This window comes from Cervus elaphus, chromosome 15 (assembly GCF_910594005.1).
Source record: "Cervus elaphus chromosome 15, mCerEla1.1, whole genome shotgun sequence".
Classification (NCBI taxonomy): Eukaryota; Metazoa; Chordata; class Mammalia; order Artiodactyla; family Cervidae; genus Cervus; species Cervus elaphus.
This window is the reverse complement of record NC_057829.1, coordinates 88,327,638-88,345,098: the sequence shown is the minus strand read 5'-3', so window position 1 is coordinate 88,345,098 and position 17,461 is coordinate 88,327,638. Positions and strand designations below refer to the sequence as shown.

General features: G+C 47.6%; 1 protein-coding gene across 2 annotated transcripts in view; it reads right to left on the bottom strand.

Moving 5' to 3' along the window:
• The window catches only part of DOCK1 (dedicator of cytokinesis 1), a 546,606-nt gene that overhangs the window by 476,232 nt on the left and 52,913 nt on the right, over positions 1-17,461 (bottom strand). For both annotated transcript variants that reach the window (XM_043926662.1, XM_043926663.1), the window contains exons 2-5: positions 13,436-13,519; positions 6,316-6,356; positions 2,972-3,027; positions 380-476 (exon numbers count right to left, since the gene is read on the bottom strand). In XM_043926662.1, coding sequence (XP_043782597.1) covers positions 380-476; positions 2,972-3,027; positions 6,316-6,356; positions 13,436-13,519 — 278 coding nt within the window. The remainder of the gene's footprint in view (positions 1-379; positions 477-2,971; positions 3,028-6,315; positions 6,357-13,435; positions 13,520-17,461) is intronic.

Genomic DNA, 17,461 nt, shown 5'->3' with positions numbered 1-17,461 from the left:
CTGATGAATCTATCCGCAGGGCAACAATGAAGACACAGACATAGAAAACTGAATTGTGGACACAGGAGAGGAGAGGGAAGAGGAAGGGGAGAGGGGGATGAATTAAGAGAGCAGCACGGAAACATACATTACCACATATAAAATAGATATCCAGTGGGAATGTGTTTGTGGGATGCAAGAAACTCAACTCAGTGTTCTGGGACAATCTAGTAGAGTAGGATGGGGTGGGAGATGGGAGGGGGCGTTTCAGGAGCCAGGGCACATGTGTAATGAATCACCTGTGGCTGATTCATGCTGATGTATGGAAGAGGCCAACAAAATATTGTAAAGCGATTATCCTCCCATTAAAAAAAAACCCACAAGAGTCCCGTCTTCTCACCACGTAGAGCTGCCTCCAGATGGTAGACCACTCTCGCAGGGTCGTGGTGACCTCCTGAATGAGGGGGAGGTCGCCTGGGATGACCGTTTCATGTTGCCTGGGAGGAAAGCAAAGGGCAGAGACAGCCGTGGCTTCATTAAACAGAAGGGCACCTTGCCAATTTCACACGCAGGCCATAGCGCGCAATATGGAAGCCAACGGAGAGAAAACATACAAACAAGACCGAACCCACGGAGGTCTTCATCCGTCTCTAAGAGCGACAAGTAATTTCTGTACAGAGCCTGAGAACACTCATACATTACCCTAGTGGAAGCCATCTACCTCACACGCCAAGGTAAGATGAAGGAGGCACATAATATCCCATCAGGACGTCAAGGTCTGACAAGTGGAAAGTGTATTCATAATATGTGTACCCATCTATTTTACAGATGCCATAAATTACCACCAATCTGCGTGGCATTAAAATGCAGGCTTGGGATACGATAATTTTTTTTTTTTATATTTTCATTCTGCCTAAAACTCACTCTGTGATAATACATGAAGCGGTTATCCTTGGCAAAATATGGGCAAGGTTACAGCTTTCCAATGTCCACAGGTGCCCTGGTCCCCAATTCTGATTATCCTCTTTCCCTTGTCTCTCCACCCCAGAAGGTTAACTCTTGCCTTATTCTTGACTCCTGATCTATTTGTGCATTGCTTTTTATCCAATGAACCGCTGTTTTCCGGTTACCTGCTCTGGGTCAGGCATTGCACTAAGCAGGATTCCTAATATTTGGGTCTGAGTCAGAGACCGAATTTGGTGGCCTGGGAAGTAAGACCACCTGGGCCCAGAGGCCCTGAACAGACAAGGCTCCCACCAACATGCAATGTCCAGGGGGCACTGAAATAGGTCCCTGAGGCCCAGACCTGCGGGCAGGACCCTGACTGTAGCTCGCAACTGGGATTCAGGGCTGCAAGGACTCAGTGATGGTGGGGGCGGGGGGGGGGGCGCTCCAAGGAAGAAACACAGGAGTTCGTGAGAGACGGCCAGTCCCTCTGGAGAGGTCTGACCACGTGTACCAGCGGGAGCAGCAGCGACCAGGGAGGGGTGCACGGGAGACCGCCCCTCCCAGGAGGGCTTTTAAGAACAAGCCTTTGATGGGACATCTTCAGTTTCTCTCACAGGACGTGACTGGTTCCCAGTGAGGATGTTGATGGAAGTGTGGTTCACTTCGCTCTGTGATGTCCTCCTTACAAAGCCCCTCCACTCACAGCGCGAGGACATCTGTCAGCGGCTGGGCTGCCTTCATCTCACAGAGCTTGAGTTCCGGGCGAGGTCCACTGGGCTCTTCCCGCTGGCCAGGAGGGACCTGGAGCTCAATGAGGCTTCAGTTTCCCACGTGGAGAGGACCTCACTTCACCCAGTGCGTCCTGATCTCCACTCTGGATCCTTCTTACCTTCCTTCCTTAACTGGTCTGATCCATCTCTTGGACTAACTGCCAACTGGTTCTCAGTCTTAACCCAATGTCTGCCTGTCCATCTGTCTGGCGGGGCATGACTGTACTTATCAAGAAATCAACACAGTCCCTTATACCCTTTTCTATTACTCTTCCTAATTACATTTCACATACACTCACCTGTGTACATCAACAGGCATTGAAAAAAAATGATTCCTATACAGCCCAGCACCCATACTGATCCTGATACAAACTGACATAAAATATATCAAGAAAATATTTTATTCAATGTTGTTCACAGATTAGGGTAAAAAGTTTCAAAACTTTCCTTGTTTTACTTCCCCCTGAAATTTCACCTACAAAACAATCTCTCAGTAGAAAAAAAGACCCTCTTACAGGTCATCACATTGATGCCTCTAAATTATTTTCCTTGTTTTAATCATGCACCATGGAACCTCAGAGCCCAACCTAGTCCTTCTCATATGTTAAAAGTACACTGCCTGGAAAAGCAATTTCACAATCAGCCGCAGAGATGTGATTATGCAGTAATCATATGATTAGTAATTTTATCATTTACATATTTAATGGAGTGCAAAGATGTAGCAGAGACAAAAAAGGAAAACATTTTACTGTTCCTTCCTGCAAGTTCACACCTGGCTATTCATTTGCCATTCCCGCCTAATGGGTTCCTGTTCTACAAATGTCCTTTTAATGATCTTATACATCAGTTTTATGACCTCTAAGAAACATACATCACAATTAGGCAAAACGTAAATTCACACACACCCCAACCAAGCAACTGTTGCTTCTCTCTCCACTGAATTTGTATCACATCCTGCAAAGTCTTCCAGAAAAATGGATTCAGGGCTGGGGACTGTGCAGCCTTTGCTAGATGGGCGGCTCACAGAGGAAGAAGCAGGAATCCACATGGGGTTCTAGAAGGCTGACTGTGCTTCCAGTGCTGGCTGAAGACTCCCTAAAGGCTCAAAGCCATGTTGTGGACAGCTCTAGATCAGAAGTGCCCCCCTTCCCTAAATTCCAGTCACCCTGGATCAAAGGCACCCACTGTCCAACCCTCAAAGTCGCCCTGCGAAAAGCAGCAAGGTCAAATGCAATCACTGCACGACTTCATTTAAACATCAAGACCAGACTCACCCTTTTCCTTCAACTATGGCTTCTTTAAGATGGATGTACGAAGCAGGAAATATACCCTTTGGGAGAAAAAGAGACAGGAGGTTGTAGTATCGATATGAATACTGACTGCCAATCAAAGAGCTGCCCACCCCCCCACCCCCCCGCCAAAAAGGTGGAGGTGGGGATGACTGGATCACTATTAAATCTGTAAGCCTTTATGCTAAGTCACAGCATGTCACAGAAAACAAAGTGTGAAAGATGGCAACTGAATTCGCTTGTGTTTCAAAGAGGCTGCAAAAGTCTTAGAAGAAAACAGATGCACTCTGCTTGCAAAGGAAAAATCCCATGGGGCCTTCCAGTGTCTTCTCCGTAGGTCACACCTTGTTTTTACTTCAGACACAGGCAGATCAAAAGTCAACTGATGCCTAAAAACAATTTCTGATGACGGCCTCTGACAGCTCTTCCTTTTGAAATACTAAAATTGTCAACAGAAAGAGAGTTTACATGGTTGATCATCACATATGCACTGACTACTTACCTGACCCACAGAGACTTTCTCATCAATTTCCAAACAGAGGGGGCCGTCCGATAAAATACAAAAATTAGGTACATTTCACCCAACCTGCCTGGCTCCGGTGGGGGGACATCAGTTGATGTGAAGATTGTGCTCAGCAACCCCCAAGAGAACAGCACACAAGGCCCAACAGACAATTCTGAGGCGACGGCTCCTCAGGAGGACTGTCAGTCCCGGGCACTGTACGTGAAGGGCCAGGAGCTTCCCCAAGAGTTTTGGACCTGCTTCCTGAGCAAGTACACCTCCCCTCCTGGAAGGAAGTGGAGGTGAGCACCTGGAGGGCAGGAGTGGGGCCCCGGGCGCGGGGGGTTCAGGCAGAGAGCGGGGGTCTCGGGCAGCAGAAGACAAATAGGGTGCGGCTCCCTGAGATGCCAGGCACGCAGTAGGAAGTCAGTCAGCAGGAAGGGTCACCTGCTATGAAAACAGGAGCTTCTGACTGGGCTTCCCAGGCTTCTGGCCCCAAAGAATTGACACAGGAGATCCAGAAACCACGCGACTCATCCTGCTTGGAAAGGGAGTGGGCACCGCTGGTACCCGCTCCTCCTGTCTACCAGGAAAGAGGCTGCACTTCACGTAAACAAGAATTATCACAGAGAGGGCAGGAGTCAGACAGAAAGACAGAGGCTGGGCAACAAAGAGGACTAGGCGGACCAGCTGCGGGGACACCTCCAGATGCCCGGGTGCACATTTAATGTCAGTAGGTGAGCACTGGTTGGGAGGTGGGGTACCTAAAGAAATGAGTCTCGTCCATTCCCACATCCACAGCTAGAGATATCCCTCAGTCTCAGTAAAGCTGCTCTCGACAATCATGGGGTCACAGAAGGGACAGTGGAAAAATGAGGCTGGACGCACCTGGAGGCTTGAAATGAGCAACTTCTTCAGCTGGAGCGATCAGGACTGGCCATATCTAGAGCTCATTTGTGAACACCGGTAAGAGGATGCTTCCAGAACCCAAGGTCAGGGTGAGCGGGAGTCAAGTCCCTTCTCTGCCACTGCCTGAACTGGGTGGGCCAATGCAAAATCACAGCATCTCTAAGCTGTCAGTTTCCTCAACTGCTAACGAAGGTTTCAGATGGAACAATAAACAGCCCCTGCCCAGCTCAATAAAGTCCTCAACTGTGGCTTTCTCAGATGAAACAGGTTTTCACCTGCAGGATAACATTCTTATTTTTTTTTTAATTAAACTATAGTTGATTTACAATGCTGGGCTTATTTCTGCTACACAGCAAAGTGACTCAGTTATACATTATATATTGTTCTTCATATTCTTGTCCATTATGATTTATCATAGGATATTGAATACAGTTCCCCATGCTATACAGTAGGACCTTGTAGTTTATCCACCCTATACGGACTAGTTCGCATCTGCTAACCCCAAATGATGGAAGAGACAATCAGAGTGAAAACAGAACTTTCTCTGGAGAGGGCTATTCCTCCAGCCACCACGCTGGCATCTCCCTCGTTCAGACCTCAAGACTGCAGGTCATCGGACATGAGAGACTCACAGCCCAGTCTGAGCTCGGCAGCATCAGAATGGAGATCCTGGCTCCCATCTGCAGAGCTGGCTCGGCAGGTTACCCTAACAGCATCTCTCCCATCAGGACAGACTGCCAGAGAGCTCAGCCTGGACACCTCTGAAGTGACAGCGAACAGAGGATGGACACCCCTCCCCTGTCCAGCAGGGCCTGGCTGCAAAGAGTCTGGGGAAAAAACAGAGCAAGAAGGCCCTGCGCTTGGAGAGCTGGCCTTCAGTAGCCTTAGTCACAGGCTCAGGACCACAGGAGGAGCCCAGCCCAATAAGGAGATAATGAGAGGCCAAGTTAAGAAACAAAAGCAAAAGGAACCATCTGTCAAGCATAATTAGATTTTATAAGGTAACATGGACGGCCTAACCACAGCTTAGAGTGAAACGGAACAGCCATCATTAGGTTTTGTGAAGCTAAGAATGGAAAAGCCACAACAGAACCACGTACGGGAGTGTCCATGGCAATTGCACGTCTTCGCCCCAGAAATTCAAACAACCACACATGCAAACTGTCCAGGAGGCAGTACCTCTTTCTTTGGCCAGCTGACGTCAGTGGTATAAAAATAATTACAAGCAAGAAGGGAAGAAGCCGGCATGAGCGCTGCAGATCTGCAAATATATCATTAAGGATAACGCAAGACTGAAAACCATGAGTGGCAGTCTACCCAGATCATTCTCTTACACAACCTGTACTTCGACAGGTTGCAGAACTCTACCAGGAAAAGAAGGTCTCAGCTCTCAGGACAACAGGTCAACATCACCCCACACAGCCCAGCCATTCACTCACAGACACAAAAGAACAACTTCTACATACATGTGCTGTTCAGAAAACCATTTAGGGGTGGGAGGGATGAACTAGGAGTCTGAGATTAACATATATACACTACTTATATAAAACAGATAGCCAACAGCAATACTTGTTCCAACCAAGCACAGTATGGAACTCTATATTCTGTAATAACATATAATGGAAAAGAATCTATAAAAGAATGGAAATACAAATACGTGTGTATCACTGAATCACGTTGCTGTATGCCTGAAATGAACACGACATTGTAAATCAACTATACTTCAATTAAAAAATAAAGTTTTTAAAAAAATTTTAATAAAGAAAACAATTCAGGGTAGCCCACATTTCACGTATTTTCTTAATTCAGAGAAAGAGATGTACAAGGACAATGCTTAGGCTCCATGAGACAGAACTGATTTCTTCTCCTAGGGTGATTTATGAAGGGATATGTACTGTGGTTAATAATAGAGACTTACCTTCTTAGACTTTTTTCTTAAGGTGTAACCTCTGTACCACCCTAAACAAACACAAAGGTGAAATAGTTAGTGAAAGGGACATTAGAGGGTCCTAACAGCACCTTCCCATTGCCTAGAACTCAATCTGCAGAACCACGGGACCTGTCATAGAATTCAGTCATCCTAAGGTTTGCAGAGATGCTTTGGGTGTTTGTAGAGATCATCTCAAAACCAGGCGTGACGCCTGGGCAGATGCTTCACACAAAGAGCTCCAGCTCCTTCGTCTCCATTACCCAAAGTGGTCCTGAGGATAGCAGCTCCAGGAGAAGCCGCCCTTTGACCACGGAGCCCTGGGCAGGATCCGGGGTGCGCATTTTCCTGTCTGTCCCTCTGCCGGATGGAGCGGGGTCACTGCCAAGTGCACATACCAACACCCTCAGATCATCAACAGCGGCAACACAACAGAAATCCTATTGAGAGCTGACTTCCTCCCCCTTCGAGATGCAGGGGGGCCTGGGGGGTTACCCTGGAGCAGTCACATCGCACAAAGCGCTTCTGTGGCGAAGACCCGACCCCCAACAGGAAGCACCAGGCCCAGGAACACAGGCCCACCTACCCCCTCAGGGGCTGGCCTAGATTCAAGTTCCCATTCTCTCCACGTGGGAGGGCAAGCAAACAGCAGAAGACAGAGGCAAATGCCCAGTGGAAGAGACATTCAATGCTGGGCAGGATCTGACCACACCCTCGGCCCTCCGCTCAGGCTGAGGGCAGAAATCGTCCCTGCCAGTGCTCAGGGGTCCACGGCTGGTCACTCACCCGCCACCGACTCTGCCACACACCGAATGTCTCCCAAAACACTCGAGGGTGCTTCAGGCCACCTCGCTCCAGGAAAGGCAATCAAAAGCCTAGACAAGTTCCACTATGCTCCCCGGGAGCAGAAGGACACCACCCCCCAGCAGAATGACAGACTTGAAAGCACCAGCTGGGTCAGCTCCCAGAGACTGACTAAATACTAGGGTTTTAAAGAAGGCCGAGTGCTGAAGAATCCAAGCTTTCAAATTGTGGTGCTGGAGAAGACTCTTGAGAGTCCCTTGGTCTGCAAGGAGATCAAACTAGTCCATCCTAAAGGAGATCAGTTCTGAATATTCATTGGGAGGACTGTTGCTGAAGTTGAAACTCCAATACTTTGACCACCTGATGTGAGGAACTGACTCTGAAAAGACCCTGATGCTGGGAAAGACTGAAGGCAGGAGGAGAAAGGGACGACAGAGGATGAGATGGTTGGATGGCATCACTGACTGATGGTTGGATGGCCCATGAGTTTGAGCAAGCTCCAGGGGATGGTGGAGGACATCATATGTCAGAGGAGCCTGGTGTGCTGCAGTTCATAGGGTCGCAAAGAGTCAGACACGACTTAGTGACTCAACAAAGTCACCAATCATAAAGTAACAAACCGTCATATGCTGGAAATCAGGGAAGGTGCCCAGAAACTGCAAATGGACCTGTATTCCACCAATGACCAGACACCTCTTCCACAGCAATGATTTAACAACCAGAGGAGGAGTGGAAGCAGGAAGTGATGGAGTTAAAATCCTCCAGGGATTATGAACAGATGCTTTCCGCGCATTTCAGAAACGAAGCTGCAAATCGCCAGGAGCCTTGTGAAGGATTTGCTAAGACCGAGATTCGACCAGTGAACCCACTTCACTCCTGACAAGGCAACTACACGGTGATAAGGGGGCACGGGAGGCAGAACGTCGGGGTCTTGCTGCGTATTTGGAGGATTATCTCCTGATAGCCTTCCACCATCTCCCTGGGAGGTTTCCATCTGCCCAGCCACAATCAGTGTCCACCTGGGACGTGTTCATGGACAGAGAAGCGGAAAAAGAGACAGGGTCGATGCAGTAAGCTGTTCAAAAGGCCGTAGTTAACATAGAGGACTGCCCGCTTTCCTGTGATTTTAACCCTCCCGTATTTTCAGTATTACCATGCCCTTTCTTTCCTGAAACTGACATGGGGTGAATGTCCCAGAACATGTAAGGAAATACTTCCAAGGAATGAGAAAAAGACAGAGCCCAAGACAAAAATAAAAAAAGTTTATAAACACTGTAGAGAAGAAACCCAAAAGACTTACATATGAATGAAGAGATGGTCAAACTTACTAATAATCGGATTGAAACACATATCAAATCGACAGTTTAGAACACAATTCGATAGAGTGAGGAAAGTTCTAACACTGCAGGATTCAAGCAGCCCCGGGGCACAGAGAGTGGGGCAGACAGCATAACCAGTGTGGGCAGGACCCTTCTTCCCCAGAGTATATATCCCCGCACCCCAGAGCTGCCACGCATCCAAAGACACCAGCACACCTACCGCGCTCCGCGGGGCAGACGCAGGAGACCCACAGCCGCACGACCGAGGGAGCAGGCGAGGGGCAGGACGAGTGCCCATCACTGGGGGGGTGGTTAGTGAAACGTGAGGGTCACACACAGCAGTGAGGGCCAGAGACTGAACGCTTGCAAACAGGGCTGTGTCTTATAAAAAAGTAAAAACAGAATGAGCGTTTGTGTGTGTTAGTGGCTCAGTCATGTCTGACTCTTGTGACCCCATGAACTGTAGCCCCTCCAGGCTCCTCTGTCCGTGGCATTCTCCAGGCAAGAATACTGGAGTGGGTTGCCATTTCCTCCTTCAAGGGATCTTCCCGACTCAGGGATTGAACCCAGGTTCCGTGCATTTCACAGGCAGATTCTTTACTGTCTGAGCCAAATGAGCACTACAACCACATTTATATACACAGAAATATATGCATGCCAGCCAGTACAGGCAACATAAAAATTCACTTCAAACACAGCAGAAGGGTTTCCCAGGAGGGGTTAAAAAAAGATGAGGAGCCTTTTTCTTTTCCTTTGTGATAATAGATGGTGGTTTCTCTTCTAACGGCTTTCCCAAGCAACAAAGAAAACCTAGGGTTTCCCTTCTCAAGAATCTTTGCATGTTATTCCTTCTAGGAACTGAGCCCCCAGACTGTGTGCAAGAGGCCTCACCAGACAGAGCAAATGCAGAAATAGATTAGACACAATTATTTCTAACCTCCAAGAGCAGATTCCCCTAGGACAAGCAAGGCTCGAACCACAAGCAAGGGCAGAGACTGGGGATCAAGGAGAGAGGACAACCCCTCAAAGGCTTCACGGAGGGCAGGAGGGGGACATGAGAGGATGATGATCTGGCTGCTGCTCTGTGGGGGACAGGCCAGGCAGAATGGAGCCAGGAGCAGGGCAATGCATGGCTTGTCGAATTAACAGGCTGACTCCGTTCTGCCAGGCAGGGCTCAACCAACCAGCTCCAAACAAGAGACACCTGCCCAACGGCAAGAACAGGTCAGACGTGGTCCTCAAAGTCAGAGAGGGCCCCATCCCGCCCAGGAAGACGGCGGCCACGTCTGCGCGCACAGCAGAGCGTTTCCTGCAGAAGGGCCAGCGCATGCACACGCAAGCGCAGGGCGGGTAGCAATGAAGACAGGACCAGACAGAACGGAGGAGGGGGCGGGTGTCAGCGAGGAGCCCAGGGAGGAGTGCTCAGACGGAGTCTCCAAGGATGGCTCCAGGTTATAGTCAGGAGGGGGAGGGGGGTGGCGGGTGGGCAGGGCAGCCTCTGCAGAGATCCGCTCACACAGCATCTGAGAAGCCCCCAGCAGCAAGGCTAGGACACACCTGAGGAAAAGCCTGGGGCTCAGGTGAGACAGGGGCTTCCCAGGCGGCGCAGTGGTAAAGAATCCATCTTTCAATGCAAGAGACACAGGAGATGCCGGTTCGATCCCTGGGTGGAGAAGATCCCCTGGAGGAGGAAATGGCAACCCACTCCAGCATTCTCACCTGGGAAATCCCATGGACAGAAGAGCCTGGCAGGCTACAGTCCATGGGGCCGCAAAGAGGTGGACATGACGTAGCAACTAAACCGGCTGCCCATGCAGGGGACAGGGATGCACTTCCTGGTCCCGGAAGATGCCCCATGCCGCACGGCAACTAAGCCCAGGCACCACAACTGCTGAGCCCACGCGCTCTAGAGTCTGGGGGTCCCAGCAAGAGAAGCCACCGCAGCGAAGAGCAGCCGTCCCTCGCTGCAACCAGAGCAAAGTCCACGCAGCGACGACCCAGCACAGCCAAAAATAAATAAAAACAGAAGCATTTTAAGTAGTTTAGGAATTGCCCTTTAAAAAAACAAAAGGACCTAATCCTATACATCGCCCTTATTAAAAAGGAGAAATAGGCACAGTCAAGCAGCGGGAGATCACCGCGTGATCCTGAAGACAGAAACCAGGGCACCGCACCTGCGGGCAAGGAATGCCAATGAGGACAGCAAACGAGCAGAAGGCTGGAGAGACCCGTGGGGCAGCCTCGCATTCTCAGCCCTGAGAAGCAACCAACCCTGCCGACACCCTGACCTTGAACCCTTAGCCCTATAACTGTGAGAGAACCCATTCCTGTTGTTTAAATGCCCCACCGAGCGACCCCTTGTTACCTCCGCCCCAGGACACCCAGAGGCGGTCTTCAGAAGACCTTCCATTGACGGATGCTCATGGAAGGAAAAGGGATGAAGGTGTGTCGTGGAAGAAAACAGATCATGATCGCTTTGAAAAATCTGAATCAAGTTAGAGCGCTGTGTTTTTTATCATAAGAGCACCTTCCTAATCTGGCGGAAATGCTGCCGTCCCCCTCAGCACAGCATACACCCCTTGGAGATCCTTCTGGAAATAAGCAGGTGGAAGGACCCGCACCTGCTTGAGCACTGGAGAGTCACTTTATCAACACCGGCGACCTGGGTTCACGTCTCCTGTCTGACCTGGACACTGCTTACAGGCAGGGACATACCCAAAAGGACCCCTCAAAGTTCCGCCCACCTCCACGGTGACCTGGAAAGTTTTCTTTGCTCTCTGCTCCAAGCCTCCAAGAGCCTGAGACGGACAAATTAACCATAACTTGCAGGTAAACTTGTTCTCTGACCCTGAATATGAGGAGTGATCATTTAGAAATCATATTCTCTGGAGCAATCCCAGCAGCATCCTACCCTAAACAAGATCACAGAGAAAAAGGAAATGAAATTTGACAAACGGAAATAAATTTTCTTAGGGGGAAAATGTGGAAGGGGCTGAGAAGAAGAGAATGCCACAGGCTAACACAATCCACAAAATTTAAACAGAACGAGAGCAAAGAGCAGAAAAACAATTATCCCATTGTAATCCAATGACAATCAAGTCACCAAGTTTCCCAAAAGCAAAACTGTGTTCCCCCCACACATTTCTCTGATCGGATTGTAACTAAAACCAAAAAGGCTGTTGTCAAAGAAGGGGAATTGGTTTTCCGTTACAGGGTCTTTGCAAAGACTGGAATACTGTAATCAGCACTTGGAAGATGGATGAGCCCAGAAACCAAATCCTCGCTAAAGACTCCTTCATCATGATGTTGGCCAAAACATCAATGCCTGCCACCATTTTTGTTTAAGTTAAACGTACAAAGAGGATCATCGACTAGCCGAAGGATTCTCCTGTTTAAAGAGTGCATTCTTCCTACGAAGCAAAGAACGAGAAGTCACGGCCCCCACTGCCCAGGCTGCACAGGAAATTGCTATCTATTCAGGAATGACATCACTGCCCACTGTTTATTAACCAGGATTTCAAATGCAGCTGACCCGGGGCAGAAATTTTAAAAAAAGATATAAGAGCGTTCTTCCCTTGAGATCAGAAAAGTGTCTGAGATGAGAGGTTTGATTCTTAACCTCTAGCTAATTTCTCTGTTTCCTCCCAGCCACTGGCCATATAAACTGGGGGCACATAAGGCAATCCAAGTGTCAGCTATAAAAACTGAAAATAAGCAGAGGGTACTCATTCACATGGCAAGGAGCACGTCTATTTCTGCATCACATCCGCTACCAGGCATACGCCACGGAAGCCGATTTCCACCCCCAGTGGGACATTTTTTAGGGTAAAAGGTGCAAATGAAATGGAATTCCAAGCCAGAAGGGGAAGTAAGGGACATGGACATAGGTGTTTTAATGGGTTTGTGCTTCTCCAGGAACACGGGAGCAAGCTGCAGCTTGCCTGATGCAGAAGCCGAACGAGGCATCACTCGTGTGCAAAGAGGATTCCGAAGACTGAGTGTGAAGTTCAATCTGTGATTACTACGGGATGTCTGCAATTTTCTCTCCCCACTCCTCCAGCCCACCTCCTCCTGGGAGGGGTCTGGCTAAACCCGATCTGAAAGCAATTTTGCTGTGGAATTACCAATTTTAATCAGTTCTCTTTATTTCTTTGTTACATGGGAGTCACCCTTCCAACAGGAAATAGGGCCACCAGTGCTACCACACAATCTCACAAAACATCCAGATGTGAGGAATCGGACACTCAAGCCCATCATTGCTTCTTTTCTGTGCAGCGATAAGCCACAGCATAAAATGAAAGGGGGCCCGTTTTAATGATTTGCGAAACACTAACATGAAAACCAACTGCCTGAAAAACCAAGGACACTGGAAAACCACTGTCACTGACCAGGGTATTCATCGGATAATTACAACAACTGCTTCACTGGACCACATCGCACGTAGCGGGAAACAATCTCTGCTCACCCCTCAGAAAATGGGGACACAGATTTTTTTAAAAAGGATTTAAGACATGATAATTTTGGTTCCTCTCAGCAAGTTGTTAACAAGTCTAAGTGAGAAGATAAAAAGTCTTACCATTCACATCAGACACCTCAAAACACTGAGCCAAATGCTAAAATACCTTAAATGTATTTTTTTTTAAAAAAACTTTTTTCAAGCGGTCAGTTATTAACAGTCAAGATGTATATACATTCATTTGCAAAGAAAGGAAACAATGGTGTTTTAAAATAATGAAAACGACCATTTCAACAGAAAACTCTAGAAGTTAAAAATTTAGGAGTTTAATTTTAAGTTCATCTTAATTTTGTCTAAAACTGACTTCAATAACAGATAACCTCACCGCTGCCCGTTCCTAACACAGCATCCACTGTGCAAGAAAAGCAGCAGTTAAGTGTTTTCCTAACAAGGTAGTGATTGGCCCATGAGGTTCTGAAAGTGTCCTAACCACACCAATTGTGAAAGGAAACACACCAAAATAAATACGCACCTTCATATGTTTCCAGGATGTGCACGGCATCTCCTATTTGTAAAGAAAGTTCATCCGCTCCCCGAGCATCATAGTTATAAAAAGCTGTTCAGAGAGAAAACAGCAAAGAAGCTATTAGTAAAGATGAGATTAAGCTGGCTTGTTTCTGCCTCTTTTTAAGACTGAAATCGTCTGCCTTTGCCAGGATCATCCTCTCTGATATCCACAAAAGGAGCCTTTCCTTTCAAGGGTCCTCCGTTTAAAGTAGAAGAAATTCATAACCACTCATGACACCAGGCAAGCACAGGTGGTTTACTGTGGTAAAACGATGTGAAATTTGCCTTTTTAATCATTTTGGAGTGCACACGTCGGTGACATGAGCTACATTCATAATGCTGAGCTCCGTTACCACGATCAATTTCCAGAACTTTTCCATTACTCCAAACAGAAACCCCATAACCATGAAGCAGTAATGCCTCACCCCTCGCCCTGCCAGCCCCGATAACCTGTAGCCTACTTTCTGTCTCTGTGAATCTGATTGCTCCAGCCACCCTAGCAGTGGAATCACAGAATATTATCCTTTTGTGTCTGGCTTCTTCTGTGCCGTGCTGTGCCGAGTTGCTCGGTCGTGTCCGACTCCTTGCTACCCCATGGACTGGGGCCCGCCAGGCTCCTCTGTCCACAGGGATTCAGGCAAGAATACTGGAGTGGGTTGCCATGACCCTCTCCAGGGGATCTTCCCAATCCAGGGATCGAACCCAGGTCTCCTGCATTGCAGGCAGATTCTTTACCATCTAAGCCACCAGGGAAACCCAAGAATACTGGAGTAGGTAGCCTTTCCCTTCTCCAACGGATCTTCCTGACCCAGGGATCGAACCGGGGTCTCCTGCATTGCAGGTGGATTCTTTACCAGCTGAGCTACCAGGGAAGCCTGTGGCTTCTTCTACTTAGCACAGTGTTTTCAAGGTGCACGCACATTGTTCCACGGATGAGAACCTCATTTCTTGTCACGGCAGAGTAACGTTTATAACAGGAAGAAAACTGAAGCTATTGTCAACAACACATCAATTATCACTTCATATACTATCATATATTTCCCTTTACAGACTTTTCTACTAGATGACTTTTTCCTGTCTATAAGTCAATGACACATGGACTGAGTATTCCTTGAAAATCAAATTGATTTTAAAAGTATCATAGAGCCAAAGATGCTATTAAGTCCAAAAAAAAATACATTACAATCAAATAGGCAAAAATATGTCTTATGTTAAGAAGAAATCCTTCAAATTGACAATACACAACACATGTCTGAAATCCCAAACATTTATCTGACATAAAGCAGTTCTGTTCCTCCTAGCTGAGCATGCAAGTCATTCCATTAAATTCAGGCCATGCTTTTGCTCAAGAATGTTGATAAAGGGAAATACCACAGTGAAAACTCCCAAATATTCAGTTAGCCCACTCTCACTTTAAAAAATTACAGTGATGTTATTCCTTCCCAATGGATTCTACCTTAAAAGATTTTTCAGACTTGAGGTAAATAAAACTCATCAAAACATTTCCTCGAACAGGATCAAACTCTCACCCATCCATCCTGAACACCCTGCTGGACTAGACCGTCCTTTACAGGCACTGTTAACAGGTCCATCGCTGGAATTCTCCCTGATCACATGGCGTACAAACTTCTCATGCAAGCATGGGGGGCCCTCCACCATCTGACTGACCACCTGGCCTTCCTTCCAACCATACGCTCCTAGTCCCTGTCCCTATTTCTCCCTGAAAGAATCTGCCCATCCCTGTGTGTCCCTCCTTAGTCTTCCCCCACCAACAGGGTCTTCCCAGCAATGCCCCCTCTTTCAGAGGGCCAACTCCAAGTATGTGTTGGCTCTTTCAACCCCTTTCTGCAAAAATACCCAGCACCACAGCACACTTCCTGTTATAGCTCCATAACCAAGCTATTCAATGTGTTTGTGGTCTCTGGAAGCAGAGAGAATAGGCATGGTACCACCTCTATCCCTGTAGACCTGAGTGGCCTCCAGCAAATGATCTACCTCTCCCTCATCAGCTTCCCCAGTTGTAAAATAAGGAGACTGATTTCTACCTCATAGGAGCGCATGAGTACTTTGTGTCTTAAAGAAAATAATGCTGCCGACGGCTCTGTTGATTTGATGCAATGGGTTGCCCCCAGTAAACAATCATGCTTAGTCGCTCAGTCGTGTCTGACTCTTTGCAGCCTCATAGACTGTAGCCCACGAGGCTCCGCTGTCCATGGGATTCTCCAAGCAAAGATACTAGAGTGCGGTACCATTTCCTTTTCCAGGGAATCTTCCCAACCCAGGGATCAAACCTGTATCCCCTGCCTTGCAGGCAGATTCTTCACCATCTGAGCCACCAGGAAGGCTGTAAACACTCAGTAAATTGTAAATCTTTTTATTGTGTTTGGGGGTATTTTGTTTTTACTGCTATGAAGACTTCTCTTACTACCAGAATCCTTTTTTAAAAATCCAAAATGAGCAAGTTATCACATGAACACAAAAATTATAAAACATCAGTAACCATACATACGTAGAAAATTCTATTTTCCCAGGTATTTTCCTATATTTTCACCCAAATTCATAAAATTTAAATGGCCTCAACTGACATTAATGGTTATTAGAAGTTATTAAGTTTATTTAGCATTTTATGGTGAATCTTTAACAAGAAATAACTGCATTAGAGAAGGAAGCTCAGAACATATGCCAGCCTCTCCCAGCCCCGAAAAACCACTTCCAAAGCCTTTAGAAACCATAAATGCATTTATCACCATTCTTAACAGCATCCCTGCCAGCACGCCTATTCTATTACTGATGCAGAAAAAAAAATAAACATGTCAAAAACAATACAAATAAAAGAAAATGAACACGTCCACTGTAAATACAGTCAGGTCCATGTGAATTTGTAAGGCCCACACACAATAACCTTTAAGTAGTGGCCTCTCCATCTCTGAAGTAGGCAGAAAGGCAGTTGTGAAAAGCTCATACACGAATAGAAACAATTCTGAGACTCCCCTGGTGACCCAGTGGCTAAGATTCTGTGTTCCCAATGCAGGGGTCCCAGGTTCAATCCCTGGTCAGGGAACTAGATCCCACATGCTGCAACTAAGACCCGGTGCATGCAAATAAATAAATATTAAATAGATAAATAAATAAAAGTAGTGGAGGAGCCTGGTGGGCTACAGTCCATAGGGTCACAAAGAGTCGGACACAACTGAGCATGCACGCACAGCGGAGATTTAAAGAAATAAACTCAATTGATTAACAACCTTAAAAACAAAGGTTAGAGACATTCCACAATTTACTACGAAAGTGTGAGTCACTCAGTCGTGTCCAACTCTTTGTGAGCCCATGAACTGCAGCCCACCAGGCTCCTCTGTCCATGGGATTTTCCAGGCAAGAATACTGGAGAGGGTTGCCATTTCCTCCTCCAGGGGATCTTCCTGATTATGAAATGAGCATTAAAGACCCACAGTTTCACAGATGAAGGGGAAGGGGGCCTCAGAGGGTTTATGCCATGTGGCCTCAAATGACACAGCAGAGCCTGGACCACAATACTGGCCGCCCTGCCCACAGCCTCAACAATCCCACGTTTAAAGGCAAATCAAAAGACTTGACTATATATTGATACAGTGTTGAACAAGGAAGCAGGAGGGCGGGGAAAATGTGACAGACAGAATAATGGCCCCAGAGACGTTCACAGAATCCAGAACCCTGTAAGGCAGAGGGGCCCGTGGCCGATGAGATGCACTTAGAGATCTAGAGATGGGGGTGCTGGTCCGAGGTTATCCGGGGGGCCCAGGGTAATCCCAAGGTTCCATGAGAGGGAGACCGGAGAGTCACACGAGACGTGACCACGGAAGCACAGGTCCAAGTGGAACAAGGCGGGGGCCGCGAGGGAAGGAATGCTGGCTCCTCGAGACACGGGAGAAGGCGAGGAAACGACCCTCCCCGGAGCCGCCGGCAGGAACACAGGCTTGCCTGCCGCAACCTTGATCCTTTTCCTAGGGTTATA